Source organism: Ursus arctos, unplaced genomic scaffold (genome assembly GCF_023065955.2).
Source record: "Ursus arctos isolate Adak ecotype North America unplaced genomic scaffold, UrsArc2.0 scaffold_29, whole genome shotgun sequence".
Lineage (NCBI taxonomy): Eukaryota > Metazoa > Chordata > Mammalia > Carnivora > Ursidae > Ursus > Ursus arctos.
In genome coordinates, this window is record NW_026622974.1 from 25,050,984 (window position 1) to 25,074,717 (window position 23,734).

Below are 23,734 nucleotides of genomic sequence, written 5' to 3' on the forward strand. Positions count from 1 at the left end.
ATGAATTCAAATCACAAAACAAACAATAAAGGTCCTTATGAGAAAGATATTAAAATGGTATTTGGCTATTTAAGAAAAGACAGAGATTAGGAACCAGGAAAGATCATTCATGCAAATGCTAATACACTGGTTATCATAGGATAATAGGGCACTCACAATCATGTTAAAGATGCATACTAAGATGAAGAAAAGCCAGAGGTTGGGGCGCCTGGGTGGCACAGCGGTTAAGCGGCTGCCTTTGTCTCAGGGCGTGATCTCGGTGTTATGGGATCGAGCCCCACATCAGGCTCCTCTGCTGTGAGCCTGCTTCTTCCTCTCCCACTCCCCCTGCTTGTGTTCCCTCTCTCGCTGGCTGTCTCTATCTCTGTCAAATAAATAAATAAAATCTTAAAAAAAAAAAAAAAAGAAAAGCCAGAGGTTATATTATATTCAAAACTTGACCCTCAGATGACCTAGGCTGCCTGCAAGGCATCATCATTACAGATGGTCCCTTACTTAAGACGGTTTGACTTAAGACTTCTGTCTTTACCATGGAGGGAAAGTGATAAGCATTCAGTAGAAACCAAACTTCAAATTTTGAATTTTGATCTTTTTTCAGGTTAGCAAAATGCAATATGATATTCTGTCATGATACTGGGCAAAGGGAGCAAACTACAGCTCCCAGTCAACCATGCAATCCTGAGAGTAAACAACCAATAGACTTACAACCATTATCTTTTTCAATTTCAGCACAGTATTCAAGAAATTACATGACATACTTAACACTTTATTATAAAATAGGCTTTGTGTTAGATGATTTTGCCCAACTGCAGGCTAATGTAGTATTCTGAGCACATTTAAGGGAGCCTAGGCTAGGCTATGATGCTCTGTAGTTTAGATGTATTTCAAGCATTTTCGACTACAGTATTTTCAATTTATGATCGGTTTATAAGGTCATAACCGTCGTAAGTCATGGAAGAGCTGTATTCCCAAATAAGTACAGAAACTCTTTTCTTTTGAATTCATTCTTGTTGTGGTAAAATATACATACAAAATGAACCATTTTAAACATTTTCAAAAGTACAGTTCAGTATCATTAAGTATACTAATAGTTGCACAACCATCGACACTATACATTTTCCTACATCACTTTTAACACACATTACAGCCACAATTTCCTTTTTTCCATTAACTTCGCTTTAGTAATACACTGAACTTCATGCACTACAAAAGGTTCTGCTGGACTAGATTCAGAAGCTGGTTAAGAAGTAAGTCACTGAAGGATTATCCTTCACGGGCTATCCAAATCATAGGCTTCTTTTAGTGGAATTTCAAAGCTAAAGACCACTTCATCGCCTTCCTCCCGCCTTTGTGGGCATCAGTAACCTAGCAGTAACCACAGCAGCATCCAAATCTCTTAAAAAATGCAACTAGTCCCTAAAAGCAGCAGTCTCGAGCCGGCGCGGAACTCCCGCAGCTTCCTTTCCTACTGCGCAAGGTGAGTAGCGCAAGGACTGGGTTCTTTATCCGGGACCGCAGCCAAGAGGTCAAGAAGACAGAAGAATAAAGAACAAGAGCTGAAGTCTTAGCACTCTCTCTTGCCCTCCTCCAGTACCCTCCTCTTCAGCAGAAAACACAGGTAGCCTCTTAGCTTGTTTCTTTAAACTCCTAGCCCGACCCTTCTACGGGGGACTCGCGCATTTTATTGACGCAAAACTCCCGTTCTCGCGAGAACTTGGGAACGAGAGGCAAATAGAGTGGACAAATCTCTTGAAATCTCAGTTGGCGCTGGAGCTAGAGCGGCGGTTGCGAGGCTTGGAACGAGGGGGAGGGGCGGGGCGCAGTGCTTGGAAGGGGCGGGGCCTAGCCCTAGAGAGAGGAGGGACCAGTTTGGAGTGGGGAGGCAAGAGAAGGCCGGGGGCGGGGCCGCAGGGCAGGAGACCTGTTGATCGCAGGTAGCGCAGGCTGGCCGGGGTTCCCTCGGGACCGGGGCGACTGCGCATGCTCGGTGGCGGTTTCGGGCCAGTAGCCGAGCGGCGGTGACGAACCGGCTTCTCTGCTGCGGTGGTTGCGGTTGCTGCGATGGCGATGTGAGGGGGCCCGGGGCGGGATGGTGCTGACCCGGGTAGGGCCGTCTTTTTCCAGCAGGACAACGAGCTCCTCCGTCCAACAGGCGGTGGCGGAGGACAAGCCGGGCGAAAGGTAAGCCCCTAACTGTCCTCTCCGTCTCCCCCGGCTCCCTACACCCAAGACCCCTCCCTCTTTCCCACGGGCCCGGCAGGAAGCGGCCTCCTTCTCCTTGTCCCCGCTCGCCTCCTTCAGCCCTTCACCCGGCCGCTCCCGGTCGGAGCCCGGCCCCGGGCCCGCTGAAGGTCGGTGGGGACGGCTGTGCAGAGTGCCCTCCGGGTGGCGAAGAGCCACGGCGTCCCGCCCGCTGTGTGCTCCCTGCTGTCTCTGCCCCTGCAGCGTGTCCCTCGGCCGGCTCTTCCTGAACCTCACTCCTCCAGTACCCAGACGTCGCCTGCCCTTCGCGGTCGGCTCGGTCCTCAGGGCTCTGTCCTCCCTTTACCCCCATTTCGTGGTTATGCTCTTTCATCCCCCTCCTCCCACGTGCCCTTTCGCTCCGCTGGTCTCCCGGTTGAGGCAGTGTATCCTTTTGCTCGCCTTAATTTCTTCAATCTCACTGTGCATCCCTAGTTTGGCTCTTCCCGACTCTCCTTACCGACCAAGTTTGCCTCTATAATTTCTTCCTTGGCTCTCTTCTTTCCTCGTTTCAGCACTTCGTCTTCGTTCTCTTGTGAGTTTCTGATCGTGTGTTTGCTTTAACATCGGTTTGCGCTGGAGTTCATTCTATGCCCCACCTTACCTTCGCAGGCCCTCACACCCTTAATCTTTAGCTGTCTTTTGGTACCCTGTTTCGTCGCTTTGCGTTTATTGCCCCCATGTCCCCCACCCCCGTCCTTTTCCATTATGATCCTATTTACAGTATCTAATCTTGGGCGCTTTTTTTTTTCTAAAACTGTTTATTGTTTTATGAGGTTTTTTTTTTTTTTGCTTTTGCATAGATCGAGACTCTTTAATCTGTTTAACTTTTCATTAAATCTCTGAAGAGTTCAGTCTCTCTGCTTTCTATGTAAGCTAGGTATCCACTCAGTATTCTTAGTTCATCTTCCAATTTAATAAAATCTCTTCATCTTTTTTCTTCCTTGACTGGGAATATTATCAAAAGAGTGACAGTAGCAATAAACCTCTTACATTTACTGATTGAACCTTTAATTTTTAAGAATTATGTTTACCTTAAGTGTCAGAAGAAGCAGGTTGAGTATAGACTTGATGGAAATATAAAGTGTTAAAATTTGTTAAAGGCTGATTTACAAACATAAGGTTAAAATTTGGAAATTTGATTGCCCTTCAGTAAAAAACGGTAGTCCAAGAGCTAACCTTAAATGAAATTTAATAAATTTTATTTTATGAAATTCATTAATAATTTGATGTTTTATATATTTATTATTGCAAATTATTGCATCATTTTTCCTGAGGGTCTCTGTTCTCTTTAATAAATGCATATAATTTCTACTAATTTAAGAATAGATTTAGTGTGCCTACTGAATGAAAAATATGTGAGAACAGAAGTATTAAATTTTTGAATTGGGGAAAAGAACTTTCTAACCATTGTTGGGCCCCCCCTTTTCATTTACATAAAACCTCCCTATATAAATAATGGTATAGTATTTTATTTTGAAGGCATCTGCTGAAGCAGATACTTTAAGTGAAGTTTGCCTTTATTCTAGGGTTGAAGATCAACCGGATTATGTATTTCGTTCTGGAATCTCAAAGCAGTCCACAAACAGTAAATTCTTCCTTATGTTGTCTGTGTCAGGTAGGAATTAAAATTTTCTGTTTCTGTTATACAGAAGGGAAATACCAAGGAAAAAAGGGTAGTTTCTTATTCAAATTGATATTAGAGATAAATGTGAAGGGAAATACAATTTAGGATCCGATGTTTTTAAGCCACACCTCTTTTGGAAGAACCAGCAGTTGTGTGTGGTAGAAGGTGATGAACTCCTCAACTTTTAAGATTTTTTAAAAATGATTTTTCCGATGCAAATAGAGATAACTGCTGCTTCTGAAGGAAGCTTTCCCACCTTTCAAAGGCAGGTCTTTTTATTTTTAGGTAACAATTCATTAAAAAAAGTAAATGCCTACAAATTCTACTTAGCATTTTTTTTTTTAAGTGTGTTGATTCTGTGCTCTGAGCAATTAAGAATTTGTGGTGGACAGCAGGCATAGAATTTGATGTCAGAAGATCCAAACTCTTATGATGACTCATGACATTAATTTGTAGAAGCCTCTTAACCTCTATAAGCTAGTTGTCTTTACCTGTAATAAGTGGGTGAAAGAGGTGGTCACCCAGTGATCTTTCAATAGCAAAGTAAGCCTTATTTGAATACGTGTAGGGCCACCACAGACAAAAATTGCTATATAAATACTTTATTTCTATCTGTTTTAGGCTCTGTAAGCGTATCATTGGTTAAATTCCGGATCAAACTGGAATTTAGATTTTTAAAATTTTAGACTTCTGTGAAAAATCTGGTAAAATGCTGGTGAACTGTGTACTAGTTTATATTAATGTTCATATACAATGAAGCAGATGCTGTAGCATTCAGTATATAGAATGAAAATGCCCTTTGCCAGGATTTGACACTGAAAAGAGATGTAAGAGTTATTCATACATCTTTGGTTACCTCCATAATTTTCTGTTGTCCTATATTTTAGCTTTGTTTATTGTAGATATAGACCCATGACAGTGGGCACTGTTAAGGGATTAGAAAGGGCAAGGATTTCCTTTGCTTTGATTCTATGTATTGAGGAAAAACTGCTTAAAAGTGAGTTTTGTGATACATACATGTATGTATTTAAATGAATGGATGGAGATGGGAGGATATAGGTTTAAAATGAGTAATGTGTTCTTTGTTTTTCTTTTCCTCAAGTTGTTTGTCAGGAAGAAAGTTTAGAAATGAATAAGTAAGAAGCAGAATGGTGATACCAAAAAAAAAAAAAATGCTTAACGAACCCAGTGAGTTTTTAGAAAAGTTACAAAGCACAAGTTGTTAGGCCGGTCTAGATTTTTCAGAAGGAATAGAGTGAAACAACTCCACAGTGGGTTTCACCATTTTAACAAGTACATACTTAGTTATCAATAATGTGCTAAATTTAATAAAAATTAGCCTCTTTTTTCTTAACAGGAATATACAGGGTATTAGGCATATTATACCAGATTATACCAGATCTCTCCTTCTTATTTTGATGAAACAATCTTTATGAACTATCTCTCAACCAAAACAACATTCTGAGAAAATTATAGTATATTCCTTTCATGGGATTAGGTCTCTTTAGACCATCCGTAATGTAGCAAGTATTTCTAAATTATATTGTCAATCTATAATCTGTAATTGATAGTATTATGGAAAATTTCTGTTAAGTTTTATGAAATGTCCTTTTGCTACAGTTCTTAATATAATCAGACCTAGAAGTATTCCTTCATTGAAATTCCCTTGACGTTGTCTTATGGGATGCAGCTGTTTCATTCATGATTTTTTTTTAGAGCAGTGTTATCTCTGACATCCGCTCTTTGATGTCTCAAGTTGCCAGTAAGTCATGGTCTTCAGTTGGAAATACTGCTAACTGTAAATGTCTAAACAGCAGGCTCAGGGCTTACTGACAGTCACAGTTCCAGGCCTTGGAAGCCTGTATTACCTTTGCTATCACTTTTGCCTTTTGGAATTAAGGACCCAGATTTTAAAACCACCCTCATTCTACCTCAGGCTTACTGAAAATTATTTTCCTCAGGTAAGATAAGATTAGAATGTAGGCTGTCACCAGTCCTGTTCTGTAAAATTAATAAGTTTCATATCAAAGTATAATAATTATATAATAAAATGCTTGCCAAAGGCCTCATTTTTATAGAAGAGTTCTGAAATAGACCTTCAGGCAGGGGGAACCAAAGAAATGTCTTTAAGGAAATCAGTAGAAAAAATTTTTAAATAGAAAGTTGAAATACAGTCTCCTTTTCCCCTAGTTTTTCTCCGCACCAAGAGCTAAGATGATCTTAATTGGAAGCAAACAGTTTTCCCTTTAAGGTCTAATGGCCTATAAATAACAATATTTTTAAGCCACACAATTGAAACTGATAATAAAAACCTATTTAGTTGAGTTACATCATTTTGAATAGACATTTCTCTAAATGAAAGCATATTTAAAAATTGAGATACAATATTGAGATGTAGGGAATTGTTGAATCACTATATTGTACACCTGAAGCTAATAAAACACTTTATGTTAACTATACTGGAATTAAAATAAAAACCTAATACATTAAAAAAAAAGAAAAAATGAGATAAAATAAAATCATAATATCAACTATTTATAGAGCACCATGCACGAAGTGCCATGCTTAGTGCTTTGTGTATATTCGTATATATTATCTTCATAAGCCTTACCTTTTGACCTAGGAGTTACAAATATTATTTCCATTTGAGAAAAGTAAGATTTTGTGAGTCTGGATTAGAATCCAGATCTCCTGACATCAAAATTACTGGTATACCTAAGAAAGCAAGAAAGCATAGACTTTTAAGAAAGCATTGTTTGTTAGGATATTTTTCAGAGAGAGGATTGTAATTCTTTGTTCTGGTTCTGAGCTTTGTTGAGATAACCGATAAGGTGAAATATTTTAAGGGATGCTGGGCAGATCCCTGCACTAGGTAGTAGATAATGACTGTGGTTCTTTCCAAATTTCTCTTCATATTAAAAGAAGTAACTGATTTTTGCTCATTTGGGCTATTTTTGTTTTGTTTTTTAATATTTATTTATTTATTTTAGAGAGAGCACACAGCAGGGAGGAGCAGAGGGGGAGAGAGTCTTAAGCAGACTCCTCACTCAGTGCAAAACCCAATGTGGGGCTCAGTCTCACAACCCTGAGACCATGACCTGCTGAAACCAAGGGTTGGACACTTAACTGACTGTGCCACCCAGGCACCCCCATTCTTGTTTTTTTAAAGTATATAATAACAGGATATATTCAGAGGCATTCTGTATTCTATTACTGTCAGGTTTGATTTATGGCATGGATGTGTCCCTGAAAAGTTTATATGAGCTGGTTTCAATAAATTAAATATTATTTTCCCATTGTAAATACAATGTGAGAGGTAGCTTTCATTAAGTGTTTCATAATGAACAATAAAAGTTCTTTCTCTGTCTCTTTACTTCATTCTCATGTAATAAGTTAACCATGGGAGTACTCTCAGAAGGTACCAACATTCTGTCTATGTTTAAAAAAATATTTTTTCTATGGATTTTCTGTCATATTAACACAGTTACCCAAAGTGAACAATGTTTTGTTTTGAGAATGCTTACTTCTTAAGTGCCAGTTCTAAGATTAGTAATAATATATTTCTCTTTTATTAGATAACAACTGTTCAAAATCAAACTTTAAAGAAATTAGAAGAGAACAGTGCCTTTAAAACTTCAGATTTTGTGTTTGTGGGTGTGGAATGTGAGAAATTTGAAGATTTCATAATTAGAGAGTAATACTAATTACATGGAAAATTAAATGTGGTTAATTTGTCAAGGGTAATTTTTTTCATTAATGCTGTATTCTGATTTCAGTTGTAGGGGCATATTTATCTCATAACTTGAAGATCTTTTAGTCTATTTCCTATAACAATTCAGGTGTAGACTTTATAATTACTCAAGTTTAAATTTAGGCCATGTAGTTTGGCACATTTGAGGATTTTGTCCTTTTTCCGTTATTTCCTAACTATGATCTTGTGTAAGTTATGTAAACTTTTTGCTCTTTAGTTTCCTCACCTGTAAAGTGGAGTAATGATAGCTCTTTGAGATTTTTGTGAGAATTAAATGCAACAGTATAGTTAAAACTACTGGGGTAGTAGTAGGTACTCCAAAAAGTTCTGAATGCTTATATTTGGTTTCAATTTAATATTGCTATTTGATCTATATTTTGATATCAGTAGAGAAATATACAGCTTTTTAAAATACAGTTTGCCTATCAAGTTGTTCTCATTATCTTCCCTTTTGAAGGTCTCCTCTCCTCCTCTCCCTAAAAGAAGAATTTAGTACTTTATTCTCTTCTTAAATATTTCTGTAATTTGGGCAGTATAGCATATGGCTGGCCATCAAGAATTGATTTTGATGAGTAAGCAGTGGCAGCAAAAGTTTCTAGACCAGTGTTCTTCCTTAATTTACATGTCCTTTCTACTGTAATTATTCTGATAAGCTTGTCTTCGCCGTGAATCACTTTTTAAAATGAGAGATGTCACTGATGAAAGTGTGTTGTGCATGTGAATAATTGTGAAGGCAAAAAAGAAAGTTAAAAGCTAAAAATGGTGTGATCTTCAGAGTTAGGCAAGTGACAGGTGGCTTGGCCATTTTAGAGCAGGTTATAATACAGTGACTTAGCATGTTTAGCCCCTGCAAGAGGGAGCTTACGAAGCTGGACAGGGTGTCAGGGCCTTAGCCAAATAAGAAAGGAAATGAATGTAAATAAAAAAATAAAAATATAGGGGCGCCTGGGTGGTTCAGTTGGTTAAGCGTCTGTCTTCGGTTCAGGTCATGATCCCAGGGTCCTGTGATCTAACCTCTCGTCAAGCTCCCTGCTCAGCCGGGAGCCTGCTTCTCCCTCTCCTCCTCGTGTTGTGCTGTCTGTCACTATCTCTGTCTTTTTCTTTCAAATAAATAAATAAAATCTTTAAAGAAAAGAAATAAAAACATAGCTCAGATATTTAGACTGAACCACCCAATGCAGACTTAACCATGGCCAGAATTATACCAGATGGCAAGTTGAGAGATACAAGGCTAATCCAGATTATCACTGGTTGATTGTTCTCAGTTTACTGCTGTGTGGTCTGATTTGGTCAGGATTAGCTCTAAAACTTGAAGGTCCTGAGACTGTATAGATTAGAGTTCAACTACGCCCTAAGTGAGTGGGACTTAGAAAAGGTGGCACCTGAGCTCACCCTCCCCCAAGAGACCCATCTACTCTTCTCAGTTTGCTATAGAACTTGACCGTTATAAGAATATTTTATTCACAAGGTTGTAAGAGTGGCATTTTGAAGGCTTCTGGGGGTGCCCCTATTTTTAGTTTCCTACTTATTCATTAGGAGAAGGCTCAAGAAAATGGATACAAAACCGACCAGCTAGTATTAAATGGATTGAGGTAACCTCCTTCTTTGTTTCCATCATATTCCTATTTAACATACTTGAATTTAACTGTACGTATAAGATGCTCTTTCCTCCATTGGTCCCAGATTCTAAATGTCAGTCTCTGTCCCCACATGTCTGTTGTAGTGTGAAGTTGGGCTTGAATGTAATGTTCCTTCATTTGGTATCAGTTCCTGTAAGTCTGCCATAATTTGAGTTTCTCAGCATCGAATATGAACATTTTAAAGATGTGTACAATATGGCCCCTAAATGCAAGTTTACTCTGTTATATAGGGTTCCACTGAAGAAACTGAATTTTTTCCTAAAGTTGAAAGACAAAGTGAATGTGTTTTACTCGTTGAGAAATGGTATATTGATTGCCAACATGGAACCTTTCTGAGGGATTTTTGAGGCTGAGTTGGCCCATAGGTGATTTTTGCCTTATGTAGTATCTTTAGTAGCTACTGCATAAGATTAGGCATCATTATTTAGACTGTCAGTATTATAACCTCTGAACCCATTTGTGTCATGATTGCTAAATTGGGCATAGAATTTAGAAGCTGGAGCTGTTGGCTCCATAATTGGTAGAAGTAATCCTTTTATTCCTTAGGTTAGCAAAGGGAGTGTCTTAGAGTTCCAATTCGTTCAGCTCCTTTACTATCTTCCTTAGGAGAAAGAACATCCTCAGGGCATATATTTTGGGTCCACAGTTTGAGTGTAGGCTGTTTTTTTAGTATCTGAGAGGATCTGATCATCCCCTGTGGTCTCCAGTTCATCTTAAGGAACCTCTAAGCTGTGCCTCTTAGTTTCAGATGTTTCCACATCCTTTTAGATTTCTGGTAACACTCATGAATTCAGACCGAGTTCAGAATGGTTTGTGGTTAGGAGCGCCTGGGTGGCTGAGTTGTTAAGCGTCTGCCTTTGTCTCAGGGCATGATCCTACGGTCTTTGGATCGAGCTCCGCATCAGGCTCCTCCGCTGGGAGCCTGCTTCTTCCTCTCCCACTCCCCCTGCTTGTGTTCCCTCTCTTGCTGGCTGTCTCTCTCTGTCAAATAAATGAATAAATCTTTAAAAAAAAAAGGTTTGTGGTTAGCTGTTGTTTTAGGATTAGTGTAGATGATGTAGGAGCATCTCCCACATTTTTCCAGATGTCCATACCTGGAATCCCCTTTGTAGATATTGGAAGTCTCTCAACCGATCTGATTGGAGTGAACGTCTCTATAATCTTAGAAACTGTGCGTGGTTTTTTATGGACCTCGTGCTATTTCTGGCGCAGTAACTATACCTTCCAGCAGTTAAAGAGATGGCTTGGTATTCCTAGACTAACGTACATGTTCAATAGATATATATGTATGTGTAATTTAAAACTTTCCAGTAGCTGCATTTTAAAAAGTAAAAATATATGGTAAAATTAATTTTATAGTGTTTTCATTTAACCCAACATATCTAAAATATTATTTCAAGATGTGATCAATATAAAAAAACATATTAATGAGATATTTATGTTCTTTTTCTGTACTGCCTTTGAAATCTACTGTGTATTTTATGCTTAGAGCATATCTCAAGGTACTACATTTTTAACAGTTAAAGTAAAATATAGTCCTATCAAACAATAAAGTTATGTTAAGTGAAAAATATTTTATACTGCATTAATGTTTGGATTTAAATTTAAATTACTTTAAAATTAAAAATTCAGTTCCTCAGTCACACAAGTCACATTTTAATTGTTCAGTAGCCACATGTGCCTAGTGGCCACTGTGTTAGAGCAGCTCTAGAGGGCCAAGAACGTCTGTCAGAATAATAGGTAACTTGTTTCTTTGGAAGTAAGCTGACTTTTCCTGAGGTATAACAAGGTAATTGTCAGATTGTTCTCCCTGTCAGTATAAGAGCCTTCCAGTATAAATTTCCCATTTAGTATAGAATCAGTTTCTGTTTGAGGTTCCCGTGTGTCTTCTTTGAACTGGAGTTTGTAGTTTACTCAGCTAAATTCTCTCTTAGGGACCTAGGAAATGGCCCAAGAAGGAGCCTACTCAAATTATTCCATTTAGGCTACTTCACCAGGTCCAGAAGAGCAGAAAGAACAATTTAGTCTCAGGTAAATCAGCTTATTCCTGTAGTTCAAATGCTCAGATTAAAGTGACAGATTTTAAGCCAGCAAGCAGACTCTGCAGGAGGGCCATGAAATTCATGGCTTCTGGTAGAGCAGAGGGTTCCTTACAGTGGAGTGTCTCCCAGGCATCCTCTGGGTAAAAGGAAAGAAGCCCTTTCTTCACCTTCTTTCATTCTTGAGAGAAGGCAGACAAGGATTTTTCTGTTCCATGAAAGGTCCTATGCCTGAGGATCTGAATAGCATAAGAATGTGTGTGAATGACTGCAAACACTGAATGCATTTGCCCTGTAGATGAATTTGATTTGAACTACACAGGTTTTGTTTGCTTGTTTTGTTTTTGTTTATTTTTGAACTAGTTGGCAACATCTAAAGTTTAGGAGATTTCACCTTTAGGAAAAAAGTTTCCAATTTCTTGTTGAAAATTGAGAAGCGTCCGCCAGTGCTGGGCCAGCAAGAATTGGCTGTACCTGAGTGGCAGTTGCTCCCCGTGATGGGAAGAGGGCAGTTTATGAAAAGAGACTCAGATCCCCTTTGACCCTGAGAGTCCTTTGGTTTTTCGTGCCTTTCTCTTTTTGCCTACTCCTCTTTTCCTTTAGTCCTACTTTGAAATTTTTCTACCTATACATAAACATAAAAATCATTGTTTTCTGTTTTTTGAGGGGGAATGAAAACCAGATTTATCAGCATCTGTACATGTATATATCTGTACCGGTATTGTGTATTTCTGTTTAGAGAATAATCAATAAAAAGAGACAGTTTTGAGGAAAATTAGCAGTAGAACAAAAAAGACACTAGAATAGGAGAAGAAGAGTGAAGAAAGTTGCTAACAGACCTAGAACATATGCTGGTAAAGGTATTTTATTATAAATAAAAGTTTATTTTATTATAGAAGTTTATTCATACATGTCTTTGTTCTCCATATATCAGTGTTGTTATTCCTTTCTTCAGGTTGGTTGGGTTAGATAGAAAAATAATAACAGTTAATATTTATGGAAGATTCGATGTTAATTTATTAAATCTTTGTTAAATATTAAATTGAGTGCATACTGTGTGTCAGGCAGTGGGGATACAGCTACGAACAGTAGTCAGGATTCCTACCTTTATAAAGCTTACATGTTAGTGGGGAAACGTAATAAAAACTAAAAAAAAGAAAATCTTTAGTTTGTTAGATGGAGATAAGTGCTGAGGGAAAATATAAGGGAGGAAAGAGGGCGTGCCAGGAAAGGAGAGTTACTATTTTATTTTATTTATTTAATTTTTTTTTTGAGAGTTGTTATTTTAGATAGTGTGGCTAGGAAAGAGCTATTTGAGAAGTTAATATCTGAGTTAAGACTAGAAGGAGGTGAAAAGTGATTCATTTGGGTATTGGGGAGGGAAGAGTGTTCCAGGGAACAAATGTAAAGACCCTGGGACAGGAATATATTTGGTATGTTTGAGAAATAGCAAGGAACCAAGTGAACAGACTGGTAGGAGATGAGGTCAGAGAAATTATGGAAGATTAGATTATATAAGGTCATCATAGAGGCCATTGTGAGGCAATTTTACTGAGTATCATGGGAAGCCACTGAGGGTTTGGAATGGAGGAAAGAAATACAATTTGAATTATTTTCAAATAATATTATATAACATAAAGGATCATCTGGCTGCTTTTTTGAAAATAGGCTGCAGAGGGATATATTAGAGTATAGGGATATATTAGGGTATAGGTTAGATACAGTTGCTGTAACAAAGAGTTATAAGACATAAAAGTCCAAGCAGTCTAGATAGGTGGGACATCTGTGCTCTGTGAAACCATTCAGGAATCGAGAATCTTTCCATCTTTTGTTTTACCATTCTTTGGGGTCTTGTCCTAATTTATGTCATCAAAACTAGATCACTATCAAGACAATACTACATCTGCGAAAAAGGGAAACAGATGGAATCCAAAGCAGGCAAGCTTAGCTATACTTCGTGCCTATTGCATTTCCCAGTGTATTGTAAGTGTTTAATAAATGTTTGAATGAATGAATACCTATTTTATATCTCAGTAAACTAAGAGATAGAGAACTAACCATACTTGACTAAGAGTCTATACTGGAACATGATCTTTAAACCCTGAACACTAAGAATATCTGTATAGAGGAAACTATCATAAAGGGGTTATATCCATGAAATGGGGAATGTCTTATATAAAGGTTACATTGATTTGTTCTCCTTAAAAATCATTACTGTACAGTCTTTATTTTTTTTTAAATTTTTTTAAAAGATTTTATTTATTTATTTGACAGAGACAGAGACAGCCAGCGAGAGAGGGAACACAAGCAGGGGGAGTGGGAGAGGAAGAAGCAGGCTCATAGCAGAGGAGCCTGATGTGGGGCTCGATCCCATAACGCCAGGATCACGCCCTGAGCCGAAGGCAGACGCTCAACCGCTGTGCTACCCAGGTGCCCCTACTGTACAGTCTTTAGATGTGATTATTAAGGTTTAAAATGGTGGCTATTAGAAGGGGGATTCAAGATGGTGGCATAAGAAGACTCTGGATTCGGGGCGCCTGGGTGGCACAGCGGTTAAGCGTCTGCCTTCGGCTCAGGGCGTGATCCCGGCGTTCTGGGATCGAGCCCCGCATCAGGCTCCTCCGCTATGAGCCTGCTTCTCCCTCTCCCACTCCCCCTGCTTGTGTTCCCTCTCTCGCTGGCTGTCTCTATCTCTGTCGAATAAATAAATAAAATCTTTAAAAAAAAAAAAAAAAAGACGACTCTGGATTCACTTCCTCCCATAGACTCAACAAACATATCTTTATATGGAATGATGCCCTCTGAAAAGGAACGGAGAACTAGATGAACAGTGCTTCTATAACAAAAGATAAAAGAGAAACGTGGAGATGGCACAGCCTCACCCTGGACCCTACCCCAGATATGGTAACGCCACAATTGGGAGGGATGCCCAAAATATGGAACTCTCTCTCAACATACTTTCATGATAAAAACTTCAATAAATTATTTATAAAAGAAGTGTACCTCCACATAATAAAGGCCGTATATGACAAACCCACAGCTAACATTGTACTCAGTGGTGAGAAGTTAAAAGCTTTTCCTCTAAAACGGTCATCACTTTTATTCAGCATAGTACTTGTAGTATTAGCCGCAGCAATTAGGCAAGAAAAAGAAGTGAAAGGCATCCCAATTGGAAAGGAAGACATAAAACTGTCACTATTTGCAAATGACATGATACTATATATAGAAAACTCTTAAGATTCTGGTAAAAAATTATTAAAACTAATAAATGAATTCTGTAAAGTTGCCAGATACAAAATTAATATACAGAAATCTGTTGTGTTTATTGTATATAGTACCAATGAACTATCAGAAAGATAAATGAAGAAAACGATCCCATTTATAGTTGCATCAAAAAAGAATAAAATACCAGGCACCTGGGTGGTGCAGCTGGTTGAATGTCCAACTCTTGGTTTCGGCTCGAGTCATGGTCTTAGGGTCACAGGATTGAGCCTCACGTCGGGCTCTGTGCTCAGCACTTGTGCTCCCACTTGTGCTCACTCTCTCTCAATAAATAAATCTTAAAAAATAAAGGGGGGGGGCACCTGGGTGGCTCAGTCGGTTAAGCATCTGCCTTTGGCTCAAGTCATGATCCTGGGGTCCTGAGATCAAGCCCTGTGTTGGACTTCCTACTCAGCAGGGAGTCTGCTTCTCCCTTTCCCTCTGACCCTACCCCCCAACTCGTGCTCAGTCCCTCTCTCTCTCTCTCTCTCAAATAAAATCTTAAAAATAAATAAACATTTAAAGAATAAAATACCTAGGAGTAAATTTAACTGAGGAGGTGAAAGACCTATACTCTGAAAATTATAAGACATTGAAGAAAGAAATTGAAGAGGACACAAGTGGAAAGATAGATCGTGCTCATGGATTAGAAAACTTAATATTGTTAAAATGTCCATAGCACCCAAAGCAACCTACAGATTCAGTGCAATCCCTGTCAAAATACCAGTGACATTTTTTACAGAACTGGAACAAATAACCCTAAAATTTGTATGGAACAACCAAAGACCTCAAATATCAAAGCAGTCATGAGAAAGAACAACAAAGCTGGAGGTATCATGCTTCCTGATTTCAAACTATACTACAAAATGATAGTAATCAAAACATTATAGTCCTAGCACAAAAACAGACATGTAGATCAATGTAACAGGATAGAGAGCCCAGAAATAAACCCATTTTATAGGGTCAGTTAATCTGTGTCAAAGGACGAAAAAACATACAGTGGGGAAAAGACAGTCTATTCAGTAAATGGTGCTGAGAAAACTGGACAGATACATACAAAGTAATGAAGCGTTTTCTTATACCACATACAAAAATAAACCTAAATGGATTGAAGACTTAAATGTAAGACCTACATCCAAAAAAACTTCTAGAAGAAAACATAGGCAGTAAGCTTTTTGACATAGGGCTTAGCAGTACTTTTTGGATATGTCTCCTCAGGCAGTGGCAACAATAGCAAAAATAAACAAATGGGACTACATCAAACTAAAATGCTTTTACACAGTGAAGGAAACTATCAACCAAACAAAAAGACAGCCTACTGAATGGGAGACGACACTTGCAAATGAAGTATCTGATAAGGGGTTGATATCCAAAACATATACGAACTCATACAACTGGACAGCAAAACAAAAAACAAAAGTAGAAAAACACAGAACCCTGTTTAAAAAATGGACAGAGCAGCTTAATAGACACTTTTCCAAAGAAGACATCCAGATGGCCAACAGACACATAAAAAGATGCTCAACATCACTAGTCATCAGGGAAATACAAATCAAAACCACAATGAGATGCCACCTCACAACGGTCAGAATGACTAATATCAAAAAGACAAGAAATAACAGGTATTGGAGAGGAAGTGGAGAAAAGGGAACCCTTGTTCACTGTTGGTCAGAGTGTAAATTGGTGCAACCACTATGGAGAACAGGATGGATGTTCCTCAAAACATTAAAAATAGAAATACCATATGATCCAGTAATCCCACTTCTGGGTATTTATCCAAAGAAAATGAAGACACTAATTCCAAAAGATAAACGCATCGCTATGTTCATTGCAGCATTATTTATAATAGCCAAGACATGGAAGGAATCTATGTATCAGTAGATGAATGAATAAATAAGATGTGCTGTATAAGTACAATGGAATATTACTCAACCATTAAAAAAAAGAATGAAATCTTGCCATTTGCAGCAACATGAATGGACCTAGAGGGTATTTTGCTAAGTGAAATAGACAGAAAAAGACAAATACCACATTATTTTGTTATATGTGATATCTAAAAGACAAAACAAATGAACAAAACAGAAACAGACTCATAGATGCAGAGAGAAAACTGGTGGTTGTCAGAAGGGATGGGGGGGGGAATAGGCAAAATAGAAGGGAATTAAGAGGTATAAACTCCCAGTGATAAAACAAATAAGTCACAGGGTTGTAATGTTCAGCATAGGGAATATAGTCAATAACATTGTAATAACTTTATATAGTAACAAATAGTAACCAGAACTACTGAAGTGATCATTTTGTAATGTATAAAAATAGCGAATCACTCTGTTGTACACCTGAAACTAATATATTAATGTATGTCCGTTATAAATCAGTAAAAAATGAAATAGCAATTATTGAAGGTGGTAAAGTCTACGTATTTATGATGGAGAGAAGAAAAAGAACCTATGAAGAAGAGTGAATGTGGTCTTTATTCTAACATTTTTAGTATCAAAGGTACTTTTACCAAGGGGAAGAGATTTTTTTTGTTCAGGCAATACATATTTGGAGTGCGAACAAAACTATCCATAGCATATCCAGGCATTCTTTTTTGTCAGTGTATTTAAAATAGTTCAAGTGTGTGTGTGTGTGTGTGTGTGCACGCATAATGCACACATGCACATTTCATATATACGTAACTTCAGAAATCACTTACTCTACCCAAGGAGTTGTTTTAAAATGGTAAGTTTTGCATCTTAAAAAGTAATAAGCTTACAATATTTTGAAAATTCATGAAAATTGTTTCTGAAGCACTGAACTAAGAAAATACTCTTACTTATTATTGTCCTATGAAGTATACATTAATGATTCCTTAACAAAGTTATAATAATATTGATATCAGTGAAACTGAATGAAAAATCTCAACAACTTATTTCTAGGAAGGCTTATCTAGATCTTTTAGATAATTGAGAATGTTAAGTAACTAATGAAGCCTAGGTTTCTTTAAAATGGACTTCTTAATATCTATTTTGTTTGATATGTTATTTTTTTCTTTCTCATAGGGGGAACAATATATTTTCAATAAGAATCAGTAACTGGAAGTACAAGTTTGGCTATTTCATAATGTTAAAATGAAGTTTTAACCAGCAGAGGTAAGAATCTCTTCTTTTGTATTTAAGTCAATGGATCAGAATATTTGTTGAATTTCTATGAAGAACTATTTCAAAAACTATGAAGGGTCTGAGATTTTATCCCCCTTGCAGGCTAACAAGTTAGCCTGCCGCAGTGCCATGGATGTGGGCAGAAGACCTGAGACTCCTAGATTTAAGAAAAGGCCGCTTTGCACTCATAGTAGTAGCAGTAGCTACAGTACTAGGCAGCACCTGCGTATCAGTAGGTTGTATTATAGGAGAGGAACCTTCAGCTAAGGGGACCCGGATTTTTAAAATGGATAATAAGTCTGCCTGACTTATGCCTATTAAAGGGAAAATAAACAAGTTTGCCCATTGTTCCAGTATGAGACACTATCTCTGACTTCTAAGACTGTTCGCTGATCATACATCCTTGAAAAATAGTCTGGAACAGGGGCAGTCAGGGTCTTCTTGCAAAATATGCAGAAACATGAGACTCTGGAGAATTGTCTTTCAACACTTTCTTACTCTGAATTGTGTTTTAAAGCACGTATTATTGATAAAGATGATTGTTACAGTACTTTTTTGAAGTAGTGAAAAGATGGAAACTACCGAAATACCCAACAATAGGAGATGGTTTAAATTATAATATTCACAGTGTAATAGTGAACAATTGAAAATAATGTTGTAAAACTACATTTATTGACATAGGTGCTCATCAAAAAATTAGATGAGGTAAACACTATAAAATGTACATGTGGTTTGGATCCTATTTTTATAGAAATTTTACAAAAGCACACACAGGTAAAGAATATATACCAAAGCATATATTTCGATGGACAGAATCATGACTGTTTTTATTTTTGCTGGTCTGTTTTTTTTTTTTTTTTAAGATTTTATTTATTTATTTGACAGAGATAGAAACAGCCAGCGAGAGAGGGAACACAAGCAGGAGGAGTGGGAGAAGAAGAAGCAGGCTCATAGCGGAGGAGCCTGTTGTGGGGCTCGATCCCATAACGCCGGGATCATGCCCTGAGCCGAAGGCAGATGCTTAACTGCTGTGCCACCCAGGCGCCCCTGTATTTTTTTTTTTTTTTTTTTAGTCCTTTAAATGAATACTTTAAGCTTTTGTAATGAGGGGAAATTTTTTTTTTTGAAATTTAAAAACAAATAGTAACTTAAGAACTTCACCTAACAGAAAAAAACCTTCATGAATTTAAATGGAGATCAAAGAATGCTAATTCTCTTCATGACTTTGGAGTTGCCTGGATGTGCAATGTAGAACCAGAAGAGAATAATTAGGTCACTTAATTTTTTTCTTTACTATTTTATCTGTGATAAAGTCAAGGGTTTCTTTTAGCAGTTTGCTGTATTATTTATTTATTTATTTTTTAAGATTTTATTTATTTATTTGACAGAGATAGAGACAGCCAGCGAGAGAGGGAACACAAGCAGGGGGAGTGGGAGAGGAAGAAGCAGGCTCATAGCGGAGGAGCCTGATGTGGGGCTCGTTCCCAGATCGCCGGGATCACGCCCTAAGCCGAAGGCAGACGCTTAACTGCTGTGCCACCCAGGTGCCCCAGCAGTTTGCTGTATTATTATCACATAGATGTCACAAAGGGAAACAAGTCTTAGAAAATGCATTCTGTTAGAACATATCTTAAATTATATATTATAGTTATTTAGTAAGTATATCATTAGTAAGTATATTTAGTTGATTCTGGTGCTGTTTAGTTGGGATAGGCTAAGTTAGGTACACTGAATTAATTTGCTTCATTTTTATTTTCTGCCTGTCGTACTCTGAAATATGTTTAAATATTAGTGTTTTTGTAAGTTGGCATTTTTGTCATTCTGCTTCTCATGATTTTTTTACCAAGGTGCTGTTACCAGATTTGTCTTCTCAGTATAAATTGAAAATGACTGAAGTTCAAGCAATGGTAGAATTCTCTGTGGAGCTAAACAAGTTCTACAATGTGGATTTATTTCAGAGAGGGTATGTATTTTAATGTGAAGATTATATATTTTGCATAAGAAAAGATGTACAGATTTTCATTTAAAGTTAATTGCATACTTATATTCCAGCCTATATAAGGCAAACAATGAGGTGTATTCAAGTAATTATTTTCTTAGGAAATTTTAGTTTTAAGTAAATGTTTGAGAATTATTCACGTGGATTTAATGATAATGCTGGATATATGTAATGTGCATTTATGAATTTGTACTGAGCATTGAGAGGACTTCTGTGAAAATGTATAAGATCTCTTTTGCTTGTAAAAGCTTATAGTGAATGGGGAAAATAAAGAATATGCACAAAACAGCTAAGTGGAAATGCAAAATGATGAATTTTCAAGAAGTGTATATAGAAAGTGCTCTAGGAATCAGAACAGAAAGACATCTTTCTGGGTTAGTATTTTAGGAAAGGCATTATGGAGAAATAGGATCAAAGTGTGATTAAGACTTGTATAGGCATAAGGATGTACTGTATGGTGACTAACATAACATAATAAAAATTATTATTAAAAAAAAAAAGACTTGTATAGGCAAAGGATAAAGTGAAAGACCCTTTTGGTAGGAGAGAGCAGCGTGAATCAAATCTTGGAAATAAGAATGAACATGTATTTTTTTTTTTTTAGATTTTATTTATTTATTTGACAGAGAGAGAGTGAGCACAAGCAGGGGGAGCAGCAGGAAGAGGGAGAGGGAGAAGCAGGTTCCCCACTGAGCAGGGGGCCTGGGGCTTGATCCTAGGACCCTGGGATCATGACCTGAGCCGAAGGCAGATGTTTAATGACTGAGGTGCCTCTGAACATGTCTTTTAAAGAATATTTAGGAGATTGGAATTCTCCAGAATTGCAAAAGAAAAGATAGTGAAGAAAGGAGAGGTTAAGTTTGTGAAGGGCTCCTAATGTCTGAAGAAGAGTTGACAGTAGGGATTTGGGCAGCCATTAATGGTTTCTAAGTAAGAAAGAAATTATCACTATTATTACAAGAAGCATTTACTAACATGACGAAGATTGTGATATATTAGATTGATGGTTGTGTAGAAGAAATAGAAGCATAGGGGACAGTTTAGAGGTGCTTGCAGTAACTCAGGTACAAACCTGAAGGTCTGCACTAGGTGATAGTAATGGAGCTCTGACTATCAGAAGTAGGGTGAGAGAGATTTTCTATTGAGTTTTTTGTGGTTGTTGTTGTTTTGTTTTATTTTTAGCTTGTTTTGGCTTTACCATCTTGTTGAAAAAATAAAAATGGCTGTGCTCTGCTTTACTCCTCGTGGTCTCTCTTCAGCAGGACAGGCTGGGCTTGTTTTCATGGCAGGGACAGAAGTCAAAGAAAGACAGCAGAGGATGCAGGGCCTCTTGAATTGGCACGCTTGTTATTTCCACTCCATTCTGTTGGCTAAGCAACTTATAAGGCCAGCCCAGGAGTCTCAGCTGGCACTTCTTAGGCCAGTAAAGCTTACTTAAAAATTTTGTGAGGTTTCTGTATGTCTGATATAGTTCATTCCAAGCTCTGAAACCTACATCCACAATTGTCTTTTGAGACATGATTATTCTGTAGATGTAATCACTAATATTTGGGGATCAGAATTCTGTGGGATCATGCCCCTCAACTTCCTCAAAGCCCTTTTGTCAAACTGAGAATGTCTACTTAGACACTGCTTTAAGTTCTTTAGAGATCTTACGAAAGGGGTTTGTAGCCACTCCCGTGATAATGATCTTTGTCCGTAGCAGCATTTTATTTTTAAAATCTTTAGGGAGACTGAAGATGAAAGCCAGTTTTGTTTTCCAATCTAGCAAGTCCTGGTCCATCTATATTCCCTCTAGATTCTGTTTGTAAAGTGACCACTTCTTTCTTCAGCTCATCTCTTTCTGACAGAACCTTATTATGCTTAGCAAGGAGTAACCAGTTGACATTTTCAGTATTCTCCCTGGAAATTAGCTTGCTCAAGTCCCAAAGTTTCTTAGATACATTGTCCAACTTCTTCTAAGTTATTGTTGACAGTGTGTTTACCAAAAGTTTCATCACTGTATAACATGGGTTACCATTTTTTAAATCTCTATAATTTACTCATTTTTCTTGCCTCTGTAACTATAAGTGTTACTTTGGTACCGAAGTCAGTGCCACATATTTTAAATTTTTGTTATGGTGCACACTACTTCTAAGTTAGCAATTTTCTGTATTATGTATCTCCACAGTAATGCAGCTAATAACAAACACAGAGCTTCAGTGGCATCACAACAATAAACATTTATTTTTGCTCACAAGTCCAGATCAGATGAATGGTTCTGTTGTTCTTGGCTGACTTGGCTGATTTTGCTGGGTTCACTTATGAATTCACACTCAGCTGGCAGGTTGGCTGGGTGCTAGCTGTTACAGAATGGCCTTACCTTGGCGGACTCAGCTCTGTTTTATGATCTCTCATCCTCCAGCTTATTCTCACAGAGGAGGCAGGCTCCAAAGAGAAAGAAACGATGCAAGAAGACCTTTTACGACCTAGGCTTGGAACTAGCACATTGTCATCTCTGCCACATTGTATTGCCCAAATCAAGTTATAAGGCCAGCCCAGATTTAAGGGTAGGGAACTAAACTCCACTTTTTATTGAAAGTCACATTGCAAAATGTATGGGACACCAGGATGGGTGAAAAAATCAGAGACATTTTAAAAATCATTCTCCTACCCACTTTAACATTTTTTATTTTTTTGTTATTAATTTCTGGGAGGCATTTGGGGGAAGAATAGTTGGGTTTAATGACTGATTCCATATGGAGGATGAGACTGAAAAAACATTAAAAATATGTATGTAGAAGTGTAAATATATGTGATATCTAAGATTACTTTGAAATGGCTCAGCAAAGAAAAAGTACAGATGAGTCAAATATGGCAAAAATCTTTTTAATTGTTGAAAATGGGTAGTGGGCATATGGTTTCATTGTTCCACTTGTTGCAAATTGGGTATTTTTAATAAATATTTAAAAGATAATGTTGAAGTTTTTAATCTTATTAACTTGTACAATATTAGTAATGTTGAAATTAATAAGGAAGTTGAAGATTTGTTCATTTTGGTATGCTGAGTTTGAGGTAAGATATCCAAGTGGAGTTAGTTCATAATTAATTGGAGGTTTGGAACTGGAGATAAAGATTAAGTGAATTATTATTCCATTTTATTGCCAACCATCATAAATGTAGCATGTGTAATTGCTGCTTTTATTGGTTTTCTCTTCATCTACAATCTGGTTTCCCCATCCATTGAGGACTTTTGAAGAATATTATTATGTTTCTGATCTTTCAAATCTAATGGTTAGAGGATCATTGTTTTTAGATACATCGCTTGACTTGTTTATTTAAGAATATTTTTGCTTTTTATTGAGTTATAATTGACATAGAATATTATATTAGTTTCAGGTGTACAACATAGTGATGTGACATTTGTCTACATTGCAAAATGATCACAATAAGTCTATTTACCATGTGTCACCATACAAAGTTAATACCCTATTATTGACTTTATTCCCCATCTTGTATGTTACATCCCCATGACTGACTTATTTTTTAACTGGAAGTTTGTACTCCTTGATACCCTTCACCCATTTGCTTCCCCCAGCCTTCCCTCCTCTGGCAACCATCAGTCTGTTCTCTCTATACGTAAGTCTAGGTTTGGTTTTGTTTGTTTTGTTTTTTAGATTCCATGTGTAAGTGAAATCATGTATTTTTCTGACTTAATTCAATTAGCATAGTACCCTCAAGGTTCATCCATGTTGTCACAAATGGCAAAATCTCATTCTTTTTATGGCTGTGTGGTATTCCATTGTGTGTGTATATATATATATATCACCTCTTCTTTATTCATTCATTGATGAATGGACACTTAGATGTTTCCATATCTTAGCTATTGTAAATAATGCTAAAATGAACATAGGGGTGCATACTACCTTTTTGAATTATTTTTTTCATGTTCTTCACGCAGATACTCTGTAGTGGAATTGCTGGATCATATAGTAGTTCTATTTTTAATTTTTCCCAGAACCTCCATATAATTTTCCATAGTGACTACACCAACTTA

At 37.3% G+C, this 23,734-nt stretch overlaps 1 protein-coding gene across 12 annotated transcripts in view; it reads left to right on the top strand.

Moving 5' to 3' along the window:
* Positions 1-1,708: 1,708 nt before the first annotated feature.
* Positions 1,709-23,734, top strand: part of FAM135A (family with sequence similarity 135 member A) — a 124,248-nt gene continuing 102,222 nt past the window's right edge. For 5 of the 12 annotated variants that reach the window (XM_026507123.4, XM_048219750.2, XM_048219749.2 and 2 more), the window contains exons 1-3: positions 1,752-2,181; positions 17,601-17,690; positions 19,547-19,662. In XM_026507123.4, the coding sequence (XP_026362908.2) occupies positions 19,586-19,662 (77 nt within the window). In that variant the 5' untranslated portion in view covers positions 1,752-2,181; positions 17,601-17,690; positions 19,547-19,585. Of the gene's footprint in view, positions 2,182-3,770; positions 3,860-17,600; positions 17,691-19,546; positions 19,663-22,102; positions 22,248-23,734 lie in introns of those variants that run through there. The other 7 variants (XM_026507122.4, XM_048219752.2, XM_026507128.4 and 4 more) reach the window with 4 other exon arrangements.